This window comes from Suricata suricatta, chromosome X, assembly GCF_006229205.1.
Source record: "Suricata suricatta isolate VVHF042 chromosome X, meerkat_22Aug2017_6uvM2_HiC, whole genome shotgun sequence".
Classification (NCBI taxonomy): Eukaryota; Metazoa; Chordata; class Mammalia; order Carnivora; family Herpestidae; genus Suricata; species Suricata suricatta.
This window is the reverse complement of record NC_043717.1, coordinates 86654080-86670196: the sequence shown is the minus strand read 5'-3', so window position 1 is coordinate 86670196 and position 16117 is coordinate 86654080. Positions and strand designations below refer to the sequence as shown.

The window sequence follows — 16117 nt, the reverse complement described above, 5'->3', positions numbered from 1 at the left end:
GAGTCATGATATATGTTTTTGAGGCTCTTCATGAGAGTTAATTTCCTGAAGTGGATGGGATGAAACAGAAATGGTCTTTTACTGTATGCCAACAAACTCCATGAGGGCAGGATCCAGTCTGTCTTGCTTAGACCGGCTCCTAGTGCCTAGCATAGTGCCTAAAATGGGATAAATAGGTATTTATTGGCAGAAGAGAGGAAACTAATTAAAGTAGCATGTTCTGCACTTGGAATTGTACCAGGAATGTTTTTACAAGTAATAGTGGGGAATCCAACTAATAAGCTAAAATATTAGCTGTGAAATTGGCTGACAAATGTATGTGAAATAATATACCCCAATATAAGCCAAATTTCTTGGAGGACACATAGCTTAGAAGGATTCTTAAGAAATGGAATAAATGAACAGGGGGGAAATGGCTGGTGACATAGAAGCAGGGGAACTTTGAAACACCATGACTACTATATGATTGCTCTCAAAAGTTCATGAGATAACCAGGAAAGAACACTGCAATACTTAGGGACCAGAAGAAATACAGGCATGTTCCATAAAAAAAAATAGCTAGACTTCACAGAGCTTTCTGTGTACCAGGCACTATGCTAAGTAAGTGCTCTATGTAGATGTTTTTCAATGCCTATAATAAATGTTTTTTAGAAGATATGATTACTGTACCCAATTTCCAGATGAGGAAACTGAGGCTCAGGCAGGTTAACTGATTTGCTCCAACATTCCAGAGCTAGCAAATAACAGACAGAATTTTAACCCAGGAAGACTGAACTCCAGAACCTGAGCTCCTTAAACACTTCCTTCTCCTACATCTGAACCTTTTCCTACAAAGAGACTACATAGCTTTCATCAGATTCTCAAAGGGTTTTACAAATTAAAAAAATAATTGAAGCAGTGTTCCATAATCTAAGCACCATGGAGGCAGGGACTAGCTTGTCTAGATTAGCACTCAGATGTTTGTCAGGTGGTTAGATGGATGGCTATATTAACGCATGAATGTAATTGATTACATTGATTAGCTGGCCTCCACATTGGCTCTCCTGCATCAGTCTGGTCTCCCTCCAACCTGCCTTCCAAACTGCAGCCTAAGTGATCTTTCTTCTGTACTAATATCACTGTATCAACTCCCCAACTTTCAGGACCTTCAGAGATTCATCAAACAGAGTGTAAGTCTTCAGTCCTCAGCATACAAAGCCCTTCATGACTTAGTCCAGTGACTCCCAACAATGGACAGTTTTGTCCCTCAGGGCATGTTTGCCTAATTCTGGAGACATTTTTGGTTGCCGCAGTTCAATGGGAGGTGCTACTGACATCTAGTGAATAAAGACCAGATACTCACGATACACAGAACCGCCTGCCTTCCTCCCCACAAAGAATGATCTGGCTCCAAATGGCAATTGTACCTCAGTGGAGAAACTTAAACCTAGTCCCTGGCAAACATTTAAACTTCGTTACCACCACTATAAACCCTACTTCTACTTTGTGTTCTAGCAGCCCAGACCTGTGTTATTTTTCCCACTCCCGTATGGTTCCATGCTCCTGTTTTTGTTCACTCTTTTCCCTCCAGTGAAATCACTCCTCCCACTTTGCTTCATCTCAGTATCTTAGATGAAGCTTACTGGTCTCTTCTAGGAGCCATTGCCCCAAACTCCCTTCTCTGTGTTCCCATGTCACTCTCGGCATACGTCTATCCTGGCACTTCACCACATTATATTGAGATGAGCTGGTTCTGGATCTGCCTTCCCCCACTTAACTGTGAGCTAATGAGGGGCAGGGACCTATTTTCTTTCCCTTTATGATAGCACCTGGCACAGAGTAAGCACCCACAAAGCACTGGACCGAAAGATGACAAATGACAGAGACAAAGACAAATCACTCAACCTCTAATAAGTTTTGACCTTCTCAGCCAAAGAGAACAACTCATAGATTGATTCAAATGAAGTAAAGGGGAAACCAGAATTGGTGAGGAGAACATGAAGAAGTGTGTCTGCTCTTCTAGATAAAGAATCAGATGGCAAAGGGACTAAGAACACATATCTTAAAATGGGGATGGCAAGAGTTTCTTTCTCAAGTGATTGCTCTCAGCATATAAAGTAATAATCTGGACAAAGAGCCTGACATATGGGAAGCACTCAATAAACAGTAGTTACTTTTATTAAAGGCTCAGATGAGTGGGCCTGTAATTTTATAGATGCTATTGATTAGGATCAGTTCAAAGGAAGGGGCAGCACCTATTTATACTTAAAAAATAAGTCAATTTAAAGAAAAATATAAAGCACCAATCTATACTTTTAAAAAAGTCAAAATAAAGAAAAAGTTGGGGTGCCTGGGTGGCTCATCAATTAAGACTTTTGGTTTTGGCTCAGGTCATGATCTCGCAGTTTCATGGGTTAGAGCCCCACACCGCCAGCACAGAGCCCGCTTGGAATTTTCTATCTCCCACTCTCTCTGTTTCCCCCTCCCCCACTCATGCTGTCCCTGTGTCTCTCAAAATAAATAAGCTTGGGGGGGGGGGGAATAAAGATATTAAATCAATAATAGTGCAAGTGGTGGATGGCTGAGGCAAAATTCATAAAGATGTTATGTGGGCAACTGAAGTCTGGTAAACAGAACTGAAAGGGAATTTCATTGAATGGTGTGTGAACTAGATTCCTTGTAGCTTTAAAGGTCTATGACTTTGAAACTAGTATTAATGTTAATCCACTTACCATCCCTTACTGTATCCAGGCACTGCACTGAGCACCTCACTACATCATTTAATGCATGCAGTGACTGTAACAGAGAAGCTGTCATTAGCTTCTTTTCCTTGTCACAGATGACAAAACCAGAGGAAACCTCATTTGCCTAGGACTACACACAGTACACGAAGTGAGCTGGCCTTCAAACTATTACAGAGAGCCCAAGTATACAAATTATGGTCTGGGTCATGGAGAGGGGCACTTGTGGGGAAGAGCACTGGGTGTTATATGGAAACCAGCTTGGTAATAAACTATTTAAAAAAAAAACAAATTATGATCTGTGGCTAACAGAGTTGGATTAAGCTTATAATTGAGGAATTTTCTATTTTGGTCTAACTGAGGGCTCATATTTAAATATTGCTTTTACAGGGGTGCCTGGGTGGCTCAGTCAGTTAAACATCTGACTCTTGATTTCAACTCAGGTCATGTTCTCGTTGTTCATGGGATAGAGCCCAGAGCCTGTTGGGATTCTCTCTCTCTCTCTCTCTCTCTCTCTCTCTGTCTCTCTCTCTCTGCCCCTCCCAAAATAAACTTTAAAAATCAATAATGGTTTTAAGCATGGATTTTTTCCCCTATAGGACTCTGCTGCTTTATATACTGTTACTTGGTTCAAAATTAGATGGATCTTTAAACCAAACATGGGACTGGCTGACCTGTAAGTCAAGTCCCTTCAAGGCAAATTTTCAATTAGCAGAGGAAGACATAGTGCTGTCAAGGCTTGACATCCAGACCAAGAGCTCCGTTCTGCTCAGGGTTATTTCTCAAGGAATGTTGTTGGGAGACAGGCACATTGCACCAGCTGGCGGCTACACCAACGACCTTTAATGCTAGTTTAGCATAAATATATTTTGACATTTCAAACAAATTAATATATTTTTACAAGGTGGGGCAACCACCACAAATTAGGCCAACTGGTTTGCCTGTAGGGCAGGTCACTAGGCAGAGATTCCAGAGTTTCTGTGCTGCTCATACATCCCTTTCTGCTCCCACCCCCCCATAAGGAAATATTTTTTTTTCCCCAGAAACTACTTGGACAAATGTCAGCAACCCTCAGGGATTAACCTTAGCCCTACCTTGGTAACATATAATTCCAGGGTCTCTCTGCAACTAAAATATGTTCATTCTGACTGTGAGAATTCGTTCAAGGACTCCATTCCATATGTTGTGTGCTATGGAAATGCTGTGGTCGTAAACATAGGGTTTCTATTGGGTGGGTATAAAGCACCAGTTCCTTGAAAAATTACCTGGAAATGGGAGTATTTAACATGAGAAGGATATAAAAGAAACTGACAACGTAAGAGAGGTGAAAAGGTCCAGTTTCTGAAAAGGCAGACCTTGGACTACTAAGTAGCCACACATCTTTCATTTGAGCAGATTTCATAGACAAGCTGCCCAGCCAAATCAAATGGGAATTAAAGGGATTCTGTGTAGCTAGTACAGAAAGTGTTTCAGAAGCACAAAGGCCACTTTAGTCACAGGAAACTGCCCGAGGGTGACTTATTTGACAAAAAAGAAAACAAACAGACACAATGGCTGGTGTATTTTTGAGGCAATATTCAATCTGATAAACATGCCGCCAGTAGCATTGACTCAAATTGGGTTGGGCAAGTTGGAGAAGTTAACGGCTTATCTTCTAACTCCCAGCCTTTATCTGAGAGGCAGCCTTGACCGCAGAGAACAGATTCCAAAACGTGTCCTTCTCTGACTCCTGCCAGGTGTGTGCTGTCCCCAGCCTCTGCCCTGGCCTCAACTCTCAGAGTGGAGATAATTAGAACGTCATTTCTGCCAGCTTTGTTTTTTTCTGGGTCACTGACTTCCGACTTGATCAAAATAGGAGTGCTATACTGAAATAAATTCATTTCCTCTTCCTCAGCCAGCCCCAGCTTATTTCCTGGGGGACCGTGCTCCATAGGACGCGCTGTACAAGAGCAATCGTGTTTATGGAGGTCCAAAGAGGGGGCACATGGTGGAGGAGCGAGCGCCCTCCATAGCAGCAAGCCCTCACTCTCCCTGTCAGTGGCAGGGCAGTGACAGGCTCGGGCCTCAGACAGACGTGCTGAGGAGCACATCACAGCAAACTGCTCTGGGAGCTGTTAAAGCTGGAGTTTAATGCTTATCCAATGGCCTCAGTCTGAAAAGCTCTGCAGAACATGCATAACACAACTCAGCTTTATACTCCATTAGCATTCAAATTCCTAGCTGCCCAGAGGCACATGGTACTGACCAGGGAAGGCCAGTCTATGTGGAGGTTGAGGGCACACAGAGACATAGGGGCAGAATGAGGTTGCTGGGTGTCTGTCTGGGAGAGACACTCAGAAATAGGAACAAAGAGCTCCAACTGATATAGGAGGGAAGGCCAAAGACCTTTTTTATAAAACCACCAGTTGCCCTACATTAAGAGGCAAGGTTAGAAGGTAGGGTCTTATCTCACACTGACCTTTGTCCACTTCATTACTGACTGAATGTTAGGCCTCTTCTGGCCCAGGAGAGAGTGGGCCTCCCAGTGCAGTGGAAGTCCATGTCTTGTTTTCAGACCTTCAGATTCAATGAAAAACAAAAGCTTCCTTGGGCTTTCACTCAAGGCAAAGAGAGTAGCCACATTCCTTTTCCTGTTTTAGCCAGGAATGGGCCAGATTTGTCCAACCCAAGAGAAGAGCCAGACAGTATAGAGTAAGTGAGTGGTGGGGCGGTGCGCTGAGAAGTGCCCAGTGATAAAGAGCTATCGAGGAGATGTCAAGGCAAGTATTGGGGTGACTGCTGTATCCAGGAAGGAACTAGAGTGAAGCCACGTTTGGTTGGCCTATGTGTCCCAGTGCCTAGCACGGCACATAACACAGACACACACACACACACACACACACACACACACACACACCAGTCCTTTTGCTCTTAATTGCTCTTAACAGGTCTTAAATCCATCTATGTCTCTCCATCCCCACTGTTACCATTCTATTTCAGGTACTATAATCCCCCACCCAGACCACTGCAGGAACCTCCTAATTACGGGCCTACCTCTTCTCTTGCCTGCTCTTCCAATATGATCTCAAAAGCAGCCAGTGTGATTCCTCTAGAACCCAGCTATGTCACACTCCTGCCTAAAGCCTTTTAGTGATTTCTCACAGCCATAAGAATAAAGTGGGACATACCTCTGTTACCTGGTATATTAGTCTGCTAGGGCTTCCATAACAAAATACCACACACTGGATATGGCTTTAACAAGAGAAAATTATTTTCTCACAGTTCTGGAGGCTACAAGTTCAAGATCAAGGTGTTGTTAACAGCTTTGGTTTCTTCCAAGGCTTCTTTCCTTGGCTTGCAGATGATCATCCTTTTACAGTGTCCTCACATGGGCATTTTCTCTATGCATACACACTCCTGGTGTCTCTTCCTCTTCTTGCAGGGATGCCAGTCCTGCCATATTAGAGCCCCACCCTTATGATCTCATTTAACTCTAATTACCTCTTTAAAGGCCCTGTTGCCAAATACAGTCACAGTAGAAGTTACATGAATTAAGGGGGACACAATTCAATCCATAATACCTAGCCACTGTCTACCTCCTGATTCTCATTGCTCACTACTCCCACACACTCAGCATATGTTAGCCTTACCGAATTGTTTGTGGTAACCTGGATAAGCCACATGTCTATAAACTCTGGACATTTATCCATGCTGTTCCCTCTACAGGGATGGCTTTCAACACTGCCCCCACCCCACTCCCCACCATTTTTATCCCATTTCTCTCCTACTGGTCATTTCAAGTAGTATGTTCTTTGGGAATACCCCACCTCCAGATTCCTAATCTGGGTGAAGTGCTCTCACAACCTCTCTGCTACTGCCTTCTCATAACATGGAAAGTAAATACCTAATGGCCCTTCCAAGGGCTCTGCTAGACCATGAGTCATTTGAGGGCAGAGGAGGTGTCATAGTATTCTCTTGAATCCCCAAAGCCTACCACAAGACTTAGCCCAAAGAAGGTACTCAGCAAATACTCAGTGGAAGAACAGATCAACCTGTTAGCAAGAAAAGGGAAAGATGGAGTGAACCAGGTCAAGGTAGATGGCAGTGTATTACAACTTAGGATCCCATATCACCAGCTGACAGATTGTTCCTGAGTGTTCTACAAGATGGGTGCGAAGTCTGTGCTAACATAAGGTCCTGTCCCAAAAGGTTGCTATTAGAGTAAAATCTAGTTTCTCCAGTACTGTGTTTTCCAGAAGCCTCTATGACTTTGTTCTTCCATGTATCTATAGGATAGTGAGAGAGAACTGTGTATCATAGTGACACAGAAGCCCTAGCGTTTGTGCCCTCAAACTTGAGAATACGCTGGAAGACTTACTAAAACACAGATGACTGGGCTCTCACCCCCAGAGTTTCTCATTCAATAGGTCTAGGTTGGGGCCTGAGAGTTGGCATTTCTAACAAGTTCCCACGTGATGCTGTTGCTGCTGGTCCAGACCACATTCTGAAAAACACTACTCTAGAGAATCCCTCTGGAATTATTGAAAATGAATTTACATTATGCTGGAAATGATATAAATGATAAATATGTTTCCCCAGAAAACACGATCAACCATCCTCCCCCAACTTTGCCGGACAACACCCATGTTGCTGAAATTCATGAGACGGGGAACCGATGAGCCAATTTTTCTTTCAGGGTAAAACTGCCCCTGGAAAGATATTGTAACCTAATGGTGTGTGTTCTGCTCTTTTCGCAGGTGCGATTAGAGTGGCCAACAGACCTTGCAGTCAATCCCATGGACAATTCATTGTATGTCTTGGATAACAACATTGTGCTGCAAATCTCTGAGAACAGGCGAGTGCGGATCATTGCAGGGCGCCCCATTCACTGCCAGGTGCCAGGCATCGATCATTTCTTGGTCAGCAAGGTGGCAATTCACTCCACTCTGGAGTCGGCTAGGGCCATCAGCGTCTCCCACAGCGGGCTGCTCTTCATAGCAGAAACAGACGAGAGGAAAGTAAACCGCATTCAGCAAGTCACCACCAACGGAGAGATCTCCATCATAGCTGGTGCCCCCACTGACTGTGACTGCAAAATTGATCCCAACTGTGACTGTTTTTCAGGTATGACCTTTTTAGCAATTCACCAGTTCCCTCTCTGTCTCCAAAAGAAAAACGCGCATTAGAAGAGTCAAAAGGAAACCCTAAAGTGTTATTTGTGAACACTGGGAGGAGCGCGTGCAGAAAGCGATGGGTTGGGATCACGAAGCCTAGCATCTGGGCGTTGCTCTGCATCCAGCCGACTGAGTGATGCTGGGCACTTGTCTCAGTTTTATCACCTTGCCGACTTGAGGATAAGCTAGTGTAACAAAATCTCCATACTCTTAAGTTAAGATGACTATATGAATGTAAGATCATAATACCGTTTCTACTTCGGAGAAAAGGAAACTAGGTAAAACCTGCATTTACTGATTTACCCAAGGAAAAAATTACTTCCCCTAAGTGACTGCTTTCCAAATTAACAGTGTTTGCTATTTGAAACCCAGAGAGACCAGAACAAGCTGTTTGGAGGATACACGGGCAAAATAAAACCCCACAGTGGATATTTCTCAGGACATTACTCTGCTACTTCGATTGTTTAAAAAAAACACACACACACACAAACCTTTCTCCCTAACCCGTAGTGCCCTTTACTTGCAACTGAAATATATTAAAAAAGAGCCTTTCCCCCAAAACATAGAGTAGATATTCCAGACAGCAAACAGTCCTCTAAATGTCAATAGATACATTTATTGCTGGGATGCGGAGACCCCTCCATGCTACCTGCAGTCTTATTAAACTGCACATCCGGGCCTGAGTGATTCTCTTAACCTTTGCCTTTCCTTGGGCCAGAGGAATCAAGAGTGAGCAACTTGGTCCATAACGACTTTGGATCAATATTTCCAGTGTTTTCCTGGACAATTAGTTTTATAGTTATTTTGCTAATTTATATCTTTCACTCAGGGCAAATCTATGTTTACCCAGTTATCAAATTTGATGTTCTGAATCATTGTTGCACTTACAGACTTAGTGTATTTTGACAATGTGACCATGGGCATGACCCAAAGAAGGGTCCTATAGGCACAGTAGGATTGGAAGGTCCCAAGGTGGGTCCACAAGCACTGACGGGCATGAATCTCATGGATGGACTTCTGGCCAAATTTCGTGTGGCTTCCATTATCTGCTGTTTTTGTATCTTGCAATACGAACTGAACGGCAGGATGGAAGATTTCACAAAACTGGTGTTAACTGAGATAATCACATCTTACTGTTCGTCTGCACTGGTATTGACTCAAGAATTCTGAGGAAGTTTCAGATTTGTCAAGGGAGGGGCATGCAGAGAATGTTGGTTCACTGGTTGTTCCCTTTAAAATGATTCCTGATGCACAGAGATTTCTCTTTATGGTTGTGTTCTTAGAAATGCTTGTGATGACAATTAAAATCATGATCTCTCCCTCACAGGTGATGGCGGCTATGCCAAAGATGCAAAGATGAAAGCCCCTTCCTCCTTAGCAGTGTCACCCGACGGTACCCTTTATGTCGCAGACCTTGGGAATGTTCGCATTCGTACCATTAGCAGGAACCAGGCCCATCTGAATGACGTGAACCTTTATGAGATTGCTTCGCCTGCTGATCAGGAGCTCTACCAGTTCACTGTCAATGGAACCCACCTGCATACCTTGAACTTGATAACAAGGGACTATGTTTATAATTTCACCTACAATGCGGAAGGTGACTTAGGTGCAGTTACCAGCAGCAACGGCAATTCTGTACACATCCGCCGTGATGCAGGCGGGATCCCCCTTTGGCTTGTGGTGCCCGGCGGGCAGGTGTACTGGCTGACCATAAGCAGCAATGGAGTCCTGAAAAGAGTGTCAGCACAAGGCTATAATCTAGCCGTGATGACCTATCCCGGAAACACGGGGCTTCTAGCCACCAAAAGTAACGAAAATGGATGGACAACCGTTTACGAGTAAGTTTCTCATTCTCAAAGTAGGCTTTGTTAAGCTTTTATTTGAAGTAGTATTATAGTGGGAAGATGCTTAGTAAGTGCTGGGTGTTGCATGCTATTTTCTCATAAGAACCACAATAAGGGGCGCCTGGGTGGCTCAGTCAGTTAAGCCTCCGACTTCGGCTCAGGTCAGATCTCACGTTTGTGGGTTCGAGCCCCGTGTCAGGCTCTGTGCTGACAGCTAGCTCAGAGCCTGGAGCCTGCTTCTGGTTCTGTGTCTCCTTCTCTCTCTGCCCCTCCCCCTCTCATGCTCTGTCTCTCTCTGTATCAAAAATAAATAAAACATTTGAAAAATTTAAAAAAACAGAACCACAATAAAAAAAATCAAAAGTCACAGAGAGAATTTTACCTAACTCCTAGGGTTCAAACCCATTTATCCAGAGCAGTTTTGAAGAGCATAATAGTAAAAACATAGATTGAATGAAGAAGCAGGTGTGGCCTGGCAGGAGACAGGACTGAGATAGAAGTCCATGTAAGGAATTTACAGCTTAGCTGGGAAAACAAGGTAGAATTTTATTTAAATAACAAAACTAAGAAAATAGTTCAAAAGCAACAAAGAAGCAGTGTGGTTTAACTAGTGTTTGTTGATCCCTGTGGGGTTTAGTGAATGAATAAATGAACGTGTGCTCAGCCCAGCCCAGCCCAAGTCAGTAGAAGTTCCTGTGGGAGGTAATAGAAGTCAGAATATAAGAAGCGGACCCCAGAAAGCAAGTGTGAAACACGTAGGGCAAACGCTGAACAAGAGGGGCTGCACTCCAATGGCTGCTTCTGTGAAATGTAGAGCCCAACACCCCCGTACAGTTTTGGGCTTCTTTGGCTTCCCTGCACGAGTCAAAGAATCTGGCACTTGCGGCTTTCACAGACTGAACCTGTGATGGCTTTGTTTAACTGGGAATTAGCACAGGGTGTGTCTGACAGCAAGCTACTAGGAGGTGTCACGACTCGGAAAGAGACCATTGTCCTTGCCTTTTCAAGCGCGGACAACCTTGTTTGCAGGTCAACTCATTTAGAAAGCTAGTCTGCCAGCCCTTGGCAAGTGTCTTTTCCACAAAAGGAAATTGCTGAATTTTTAACCAGTGCACTGAGTGAAGATAAGCTATGGAATCTGAACCCAGAGTCTGCAATGGCATTAAAGTTGAAAAGCGTGACAAGTGGAAATGTTAAGTATGAGAGGTTCCCAGTGTGACTATTCTGTGAGGAGGCAAAGAATGTGAAGAGGCTTTGTCCAACCTCATGCAAGCCTCCTGAGGAATGGGACAAAACAATTGGCCTTCACATTTTGGATCGTTTCCCAAAGAAATGCCACTTCTACAAAAAATCGGGACAGCTACTTTAGTTTCACTAGAAACACGTATTCAGTTGTTTCTGTTGCAAGTCTTACTCTATTTTTTGAAAAATTTCTCTTACATCTTAATAAGAGTCATAAAAGCCACTGTTCACTGAAACTTTACTATGTGCCAAGTAGTAGGCTAGGTGATTTCCATACGTCATTTTATTTGATCCTCAGAATATGGGGATAGGTGCTCCTGGAAAGCCTATTTTATGGATGAAGAAACTGACTCCCCGAATGGTTAACTTGTCCTGGTTCACACAGATGTCCAGGATTCTGACTCAAGAGCCCAAATCTGTAAATAAAGTACCCTGAAGAAAGATAAAGTTTCTAATGGGAATGGCTTTTTCAAAAGTTCATGCAACATCCCACCAAAGCTGAAATTAAACAACGGTTTTGAAAGCTAATGGTTGACTTCAGTCAAGCAACAAAAAATGGCTGAAGTACTAACTAGTTATCAAAACAACCAGTTCAACCATTCATTCGCTGAGTCATCAATTCATCACACTGTACACGTTACATATATACAATTTCTTTATCAATTATATCTCAATAAAGCTGAGGGGGGGAACAAAACTAACCAGTTCATTTATTTATTCAACAAATATTACCGAGTACCTAATCAGTGCCAAGCAGTACCGAGTACTTTATCCCCCTGGGGCTGGGGATACAGCTGTGAACAAAACAAATAAAAATTCCTACCTTCAGGACACCTGGCTGGCATAGTCGACAGATAGAGCATGCAGCACTTGATCTCAGGATTGTGAGTTTGAGCCCCATGTTGGGCATGGGCATGGAGCCTACTTAAAACTTTTTTAAAAATCTCTACCTTTGTAGAGCTTATATTATACTGGAGCGAGACAAGTAAAATGTACAGAAGTTCAGATGGGGATAAAATCCTATGGAAAAATAAAGCAGGGTAAGGGAGATCAAGAGAGTGGGACAGAAAGGGTTTTTATTTTGGGTTGTGTGGTCAGAGAAGGTCTCACTGGGAAGGTGACATTTCAGTAAATCCCTGTAGGAGTTGAGGGTGTGAGCCAGATAGATATCTAAGGGGAGGGAAGAGGGAGAACATTCCAGGCAGAGTAAACAGCAAGTGCAAAGGCCCTGCAGCAGGAGCCAACCAGATGTGTTCAAGGAATACTAAGGCAACAAATATGACTGGAATGGAGTAAGAAAAGTGGGGAGATAAAACCAATGAAGTGGCCAGGGCTACTTCATGTAGTCCTCTGTAAAGTCTTTGACTTTTATTCGGAAGTGAGATGTAGAACCACTGGAGAGGTTTAGGTAAAGGAATGATGCAATCTGACTTAATTTGTAAAGAATCAGTCTGTACTGAAGACAGCAGACTGTCTGGTGGAAGCGGGGGAACCCAGTGGTGGAGAAGGGAGGGGTCTACAATACTCCAGGCAAAAGATGATAAATTAGACCAGGGACTGAAGGCATTAATAAGTGCTAAAATATAAGCATGTCATAACAGTAGATCTAGCAGGACTTACTGAGAGATTGGATGTGGAGTGAAGAGAAAGAGGGTTAGAGATAACTCCAAAGGTTTTGGCCTGAGCAACTGGATGTTGGACTTTCTATTTATCAACATGAGGAAGAGTGTGCAAGGAATACATTATACTGGGCAGGAGATTGGGAGTTCAGTTTTGGATATAATCAGTTTCCTTAGACATCCAAGTGAAAATATCAAGTAGGCAATTGGCTATATGCATCTAGAATTGGGAGAAGAGGCTGGAGATTTGAAATTTGGAGATCCACACTTGTCACCCACCAGTGGTTAGATTGTATTCAAGCTGTGAGATGGGATAAGAAGAAAAGATGATGACTGGACCTGGAGCATGCCAACGTTTAGAGCAGAGGATATGAAAAGAAACCAGCAAGTGACCAAGAAGGACAGTCCAGTGAAGTAGGAGGAAAAGCAGGAGTGTAGGATGTCCTGGGAGCCAAGTAAAACAGGAAGGAGTGATCACTTGTGTCAGACACTCTGGGTAAGTCAAGTAAGATAAGGGCTGAGAATTGACCATTCAGTCTTGCACTGTGGAGGTCATTGTTCACCTTGAGAAGGGCAGGTGATGTGGCACCATGGGAGACAAAACCTGAACAGAGCTGGTTCCAGAGAGAATGGATATACACATGTTCATAGCTGTGTTACTCATAATAGCCATGAAGTGTGAAGAACCATTGTCCATCAGGACACGAATACCCAAACAAAATAGGATATATCCATATTATAGAATGTTATTCATCCATAAAAAGGAATGAAGTCCTGATATATGTTACAACATGGATGAACCTCAAATACATTATGCTAACTGAAAAAAGCCAGTCACAAAGGACAAATATTGTATGAAATGTCCACAAATGGCCAATTCATAAAGGCAGAAAGTGATTGGTGGTTGCGTGGGGCTGAGAGACAGAATGGGGATTGGCTGATAAAGAAGATGGGGTTCATCTTGAGGGTGATGGAATGTTCTAGAAGTGGTAGCGATGATTACACCCATTGTGAATGCACTGGAAGTCACTGAGATGGATACTTTTCTTTTTATAATAGTTTATTGTCAAATTGGTTTCCATATAACACCCAGTGCTTCTCCCCATAAGTGCCCCCCTCCATGAGCATCACCCCCTTCCCCTCTCAGCCCTCAGTTCATTTTCAGTATTCAGTAGTCTCTCATATTTGTGTCCCTCGCTCTCCCCAACTCTCTTTCCCACTGCCCCTCCCTATGGTCCCCTGCCAGGTCTCTCCTGTTAAACCTACGAGTGCAAACATATGGTATCTGTCCTTCTCCACCTGACTTACTTCGCTTAGCATGACACCCTCGAGGTCCATCCACTTTGCTACAAATGGCCAGATTTCCTTCTTTCTCGTTGCCATGTAGTATTCCATTGTATATATGTATACTTTAAAGTTTATTTTTTGAGAAAGAGAGAGAGTGAGCATGCAAACAGGAAGGGGCAGAGAGAGAGGGAGAGAAAGAATCCCAAGCAGGCTCCTTGCTGTCAGTAAAGAGACTGACACAGGATTCGATCTCACCAACTGTGAGATCATGACCTGAGCTGAAATCAAAAGTCGAATGCTTAATCAACAGAGCCAGCCAGGCACCCATGAATTGTATAACTTTAAAATGGTGGCTTCTATAGTATGTGATTTATATCTCAATAATAATAATAATAATAATAATAATAATAATAATGAGAGTGACTGACAGGAAAGAGATTGGAGACAGTAAAGAATATTTAGGCGTGCAGCCATTGTAGAAAACAGTATGGAGATCCTGAAAAAATTAAAAATAAAACTACCCTATGGTCCAGGAATCACACTCCTGAATGTTTACCCAAAGAATACAAAAACACTAATCAAAAGGATATATGCATCCTTATGTTCATAGAAGCATTGTTTACAATATTCATGATGTGGAAACAGCCCAAGTGGATATCAATGGATTAATGGATAAAGAAGATGTGGTATGTGTATACAATGGAATATTACGCAGCCATAAAAAAGAATGAAATCTTGCATTTACAACAACATGAGTGGAGCTAGGGAGTGTACTGTAAGCAAAATCAGCTGGTCAGGGAAGGGTACAGCTACCATATGATCTCATTCATAGGTGGAATTTAAGAAACAAGAGAAAGCAAAGGAAAAAAGAGAGAGAGAGAAAGAGAGACAAATCAAGAAACAGATCCTTAACTCTGGAGAACAAGTTGGTAGTTACCAGGGAGGAGGGAGGACAAGGGATGGGATTAAAGATGACACCTATCGTGATGGAAAAACATAAAATTATTAAAAACTAAAAAATATACATTCTTCAAACTGTGTTGAGGGGGATGCTTCAAAGGGAATACCAGGTTATTGAACCAGACTTTGGATCAAAGCCATTGGCATCATTTATGCATCTGTGGTAACTTGTTTTTGGATTTGATTTCAAGGGTAAAGAATTACATTGATATGGTTGTAATAAATTATGTGATGAATGTAAAAAGACAAGAACTCTTCTGAGAAGCTTTGCTGTAAAGAGGTGGAGAGAAATTGGAGCTGGGGTAGGGAGAATGGGGTAGACTGAAGGAGTTTTTTTTTCTTTAATGAGCAATATAACAGTATATTTTGTATACCGATGAAAATGATCCAATAGAGAGGGGGGAAATTGATGATGCCAGATAGCGAATAGAATATTGTAGTCAGATCAAGTCGTGTGCCTGGTTTCCATTGGCCTCACCTTGATGCAGGCACTACATGGCAAGCAAGATATGGTGCATGGACCGCAGGCTTGTTACCAGGACTTGAAGGCAGTCAGTGAAAGGTATTAACATCACTGTTGCCAAATAATCAATGTTGAGCCTCTAAGAGATGAAAAATGCAGGCATTCCTATGGGGGTAATTATGGAGTTTTACAGCAACAAAGAGACATGAGAAGTTATTTTAGGGGCGCCTGCGTGGCTTAGTCAATTAAGCGTCTGGCTCTTGATTTTGGCTCAGATCACGATCTCACAGTTGGTGGATCTCACAGTTGGTGTGTTCAAGCCCCACATTGGGCTCTGTGCTGACAGAACGGAGCCTGCTTCACATTCTCTCTCCCTCCCTCTCTGCCCCTCCCTTGCTCATGCTTGCTCTCCCTCTCTCTCTCTCTCTCTCTCTCTCTCTCTCTCTCTCTCTTCATTGTACAAATGAAGAAACTGAGGCCCAGATAGAGATATAACTCGCCTGTTCACAATTGCTTGCTGGCTGAGCCTCGAGTCAGGTCTTTCAGCATTCGGTTCAGTGTTCTTTCCACTACTGCCCCCACTGCCTTCCAGAAAAAAGAGGAGGGTCTGGGATTGTAAGAGTGACCATGCGAAGTCTGGGGAGCTAGACCTTCCCTCCAGTAGCAGGGAATGAGGGGGGTGATGGCACCATGAGATAGACAGGGAGGCTGCATAGCCCTTTCTTCCTCCTCCCCCCTTAACTCCAGCCAAGATCATGCTGAAACCCTCCTGACCGAAAAGCATCTGTGGAGAGAAGGCCCGTCTTCCTCCTCAAGCAGGCCATCCTGG

At 43.2% G+C, this 16117-nt stretch overlaps 1 protein-coding gene across 3 annotated transcripts in view; it reads left to right on the top strand.

Moving 5' to 3' along the window:
- Positions 1-16117, top strand: part of TENM1 (teneurin transmembrane protein 1) — a 552583-nt gene that overhangs the window by 501665 nt on the left and 34801 nt on the right. For all 3 annotated transcript variants that reach the window (XM_029930000.1, XM_029929999.1, XM_029929998.1), the window contains 2 exons: positions 7457-7823; positions 9201-9711. In XM_029930000.1, coding sequence (XP_029785860.1) covers positions 7457-7823; positions 9201-9711 — 878 coding nt within the window. The remainder of the gene's footprint in view (positions 1-7456; positions 7824-9200; positions 9712-16117) is intronic.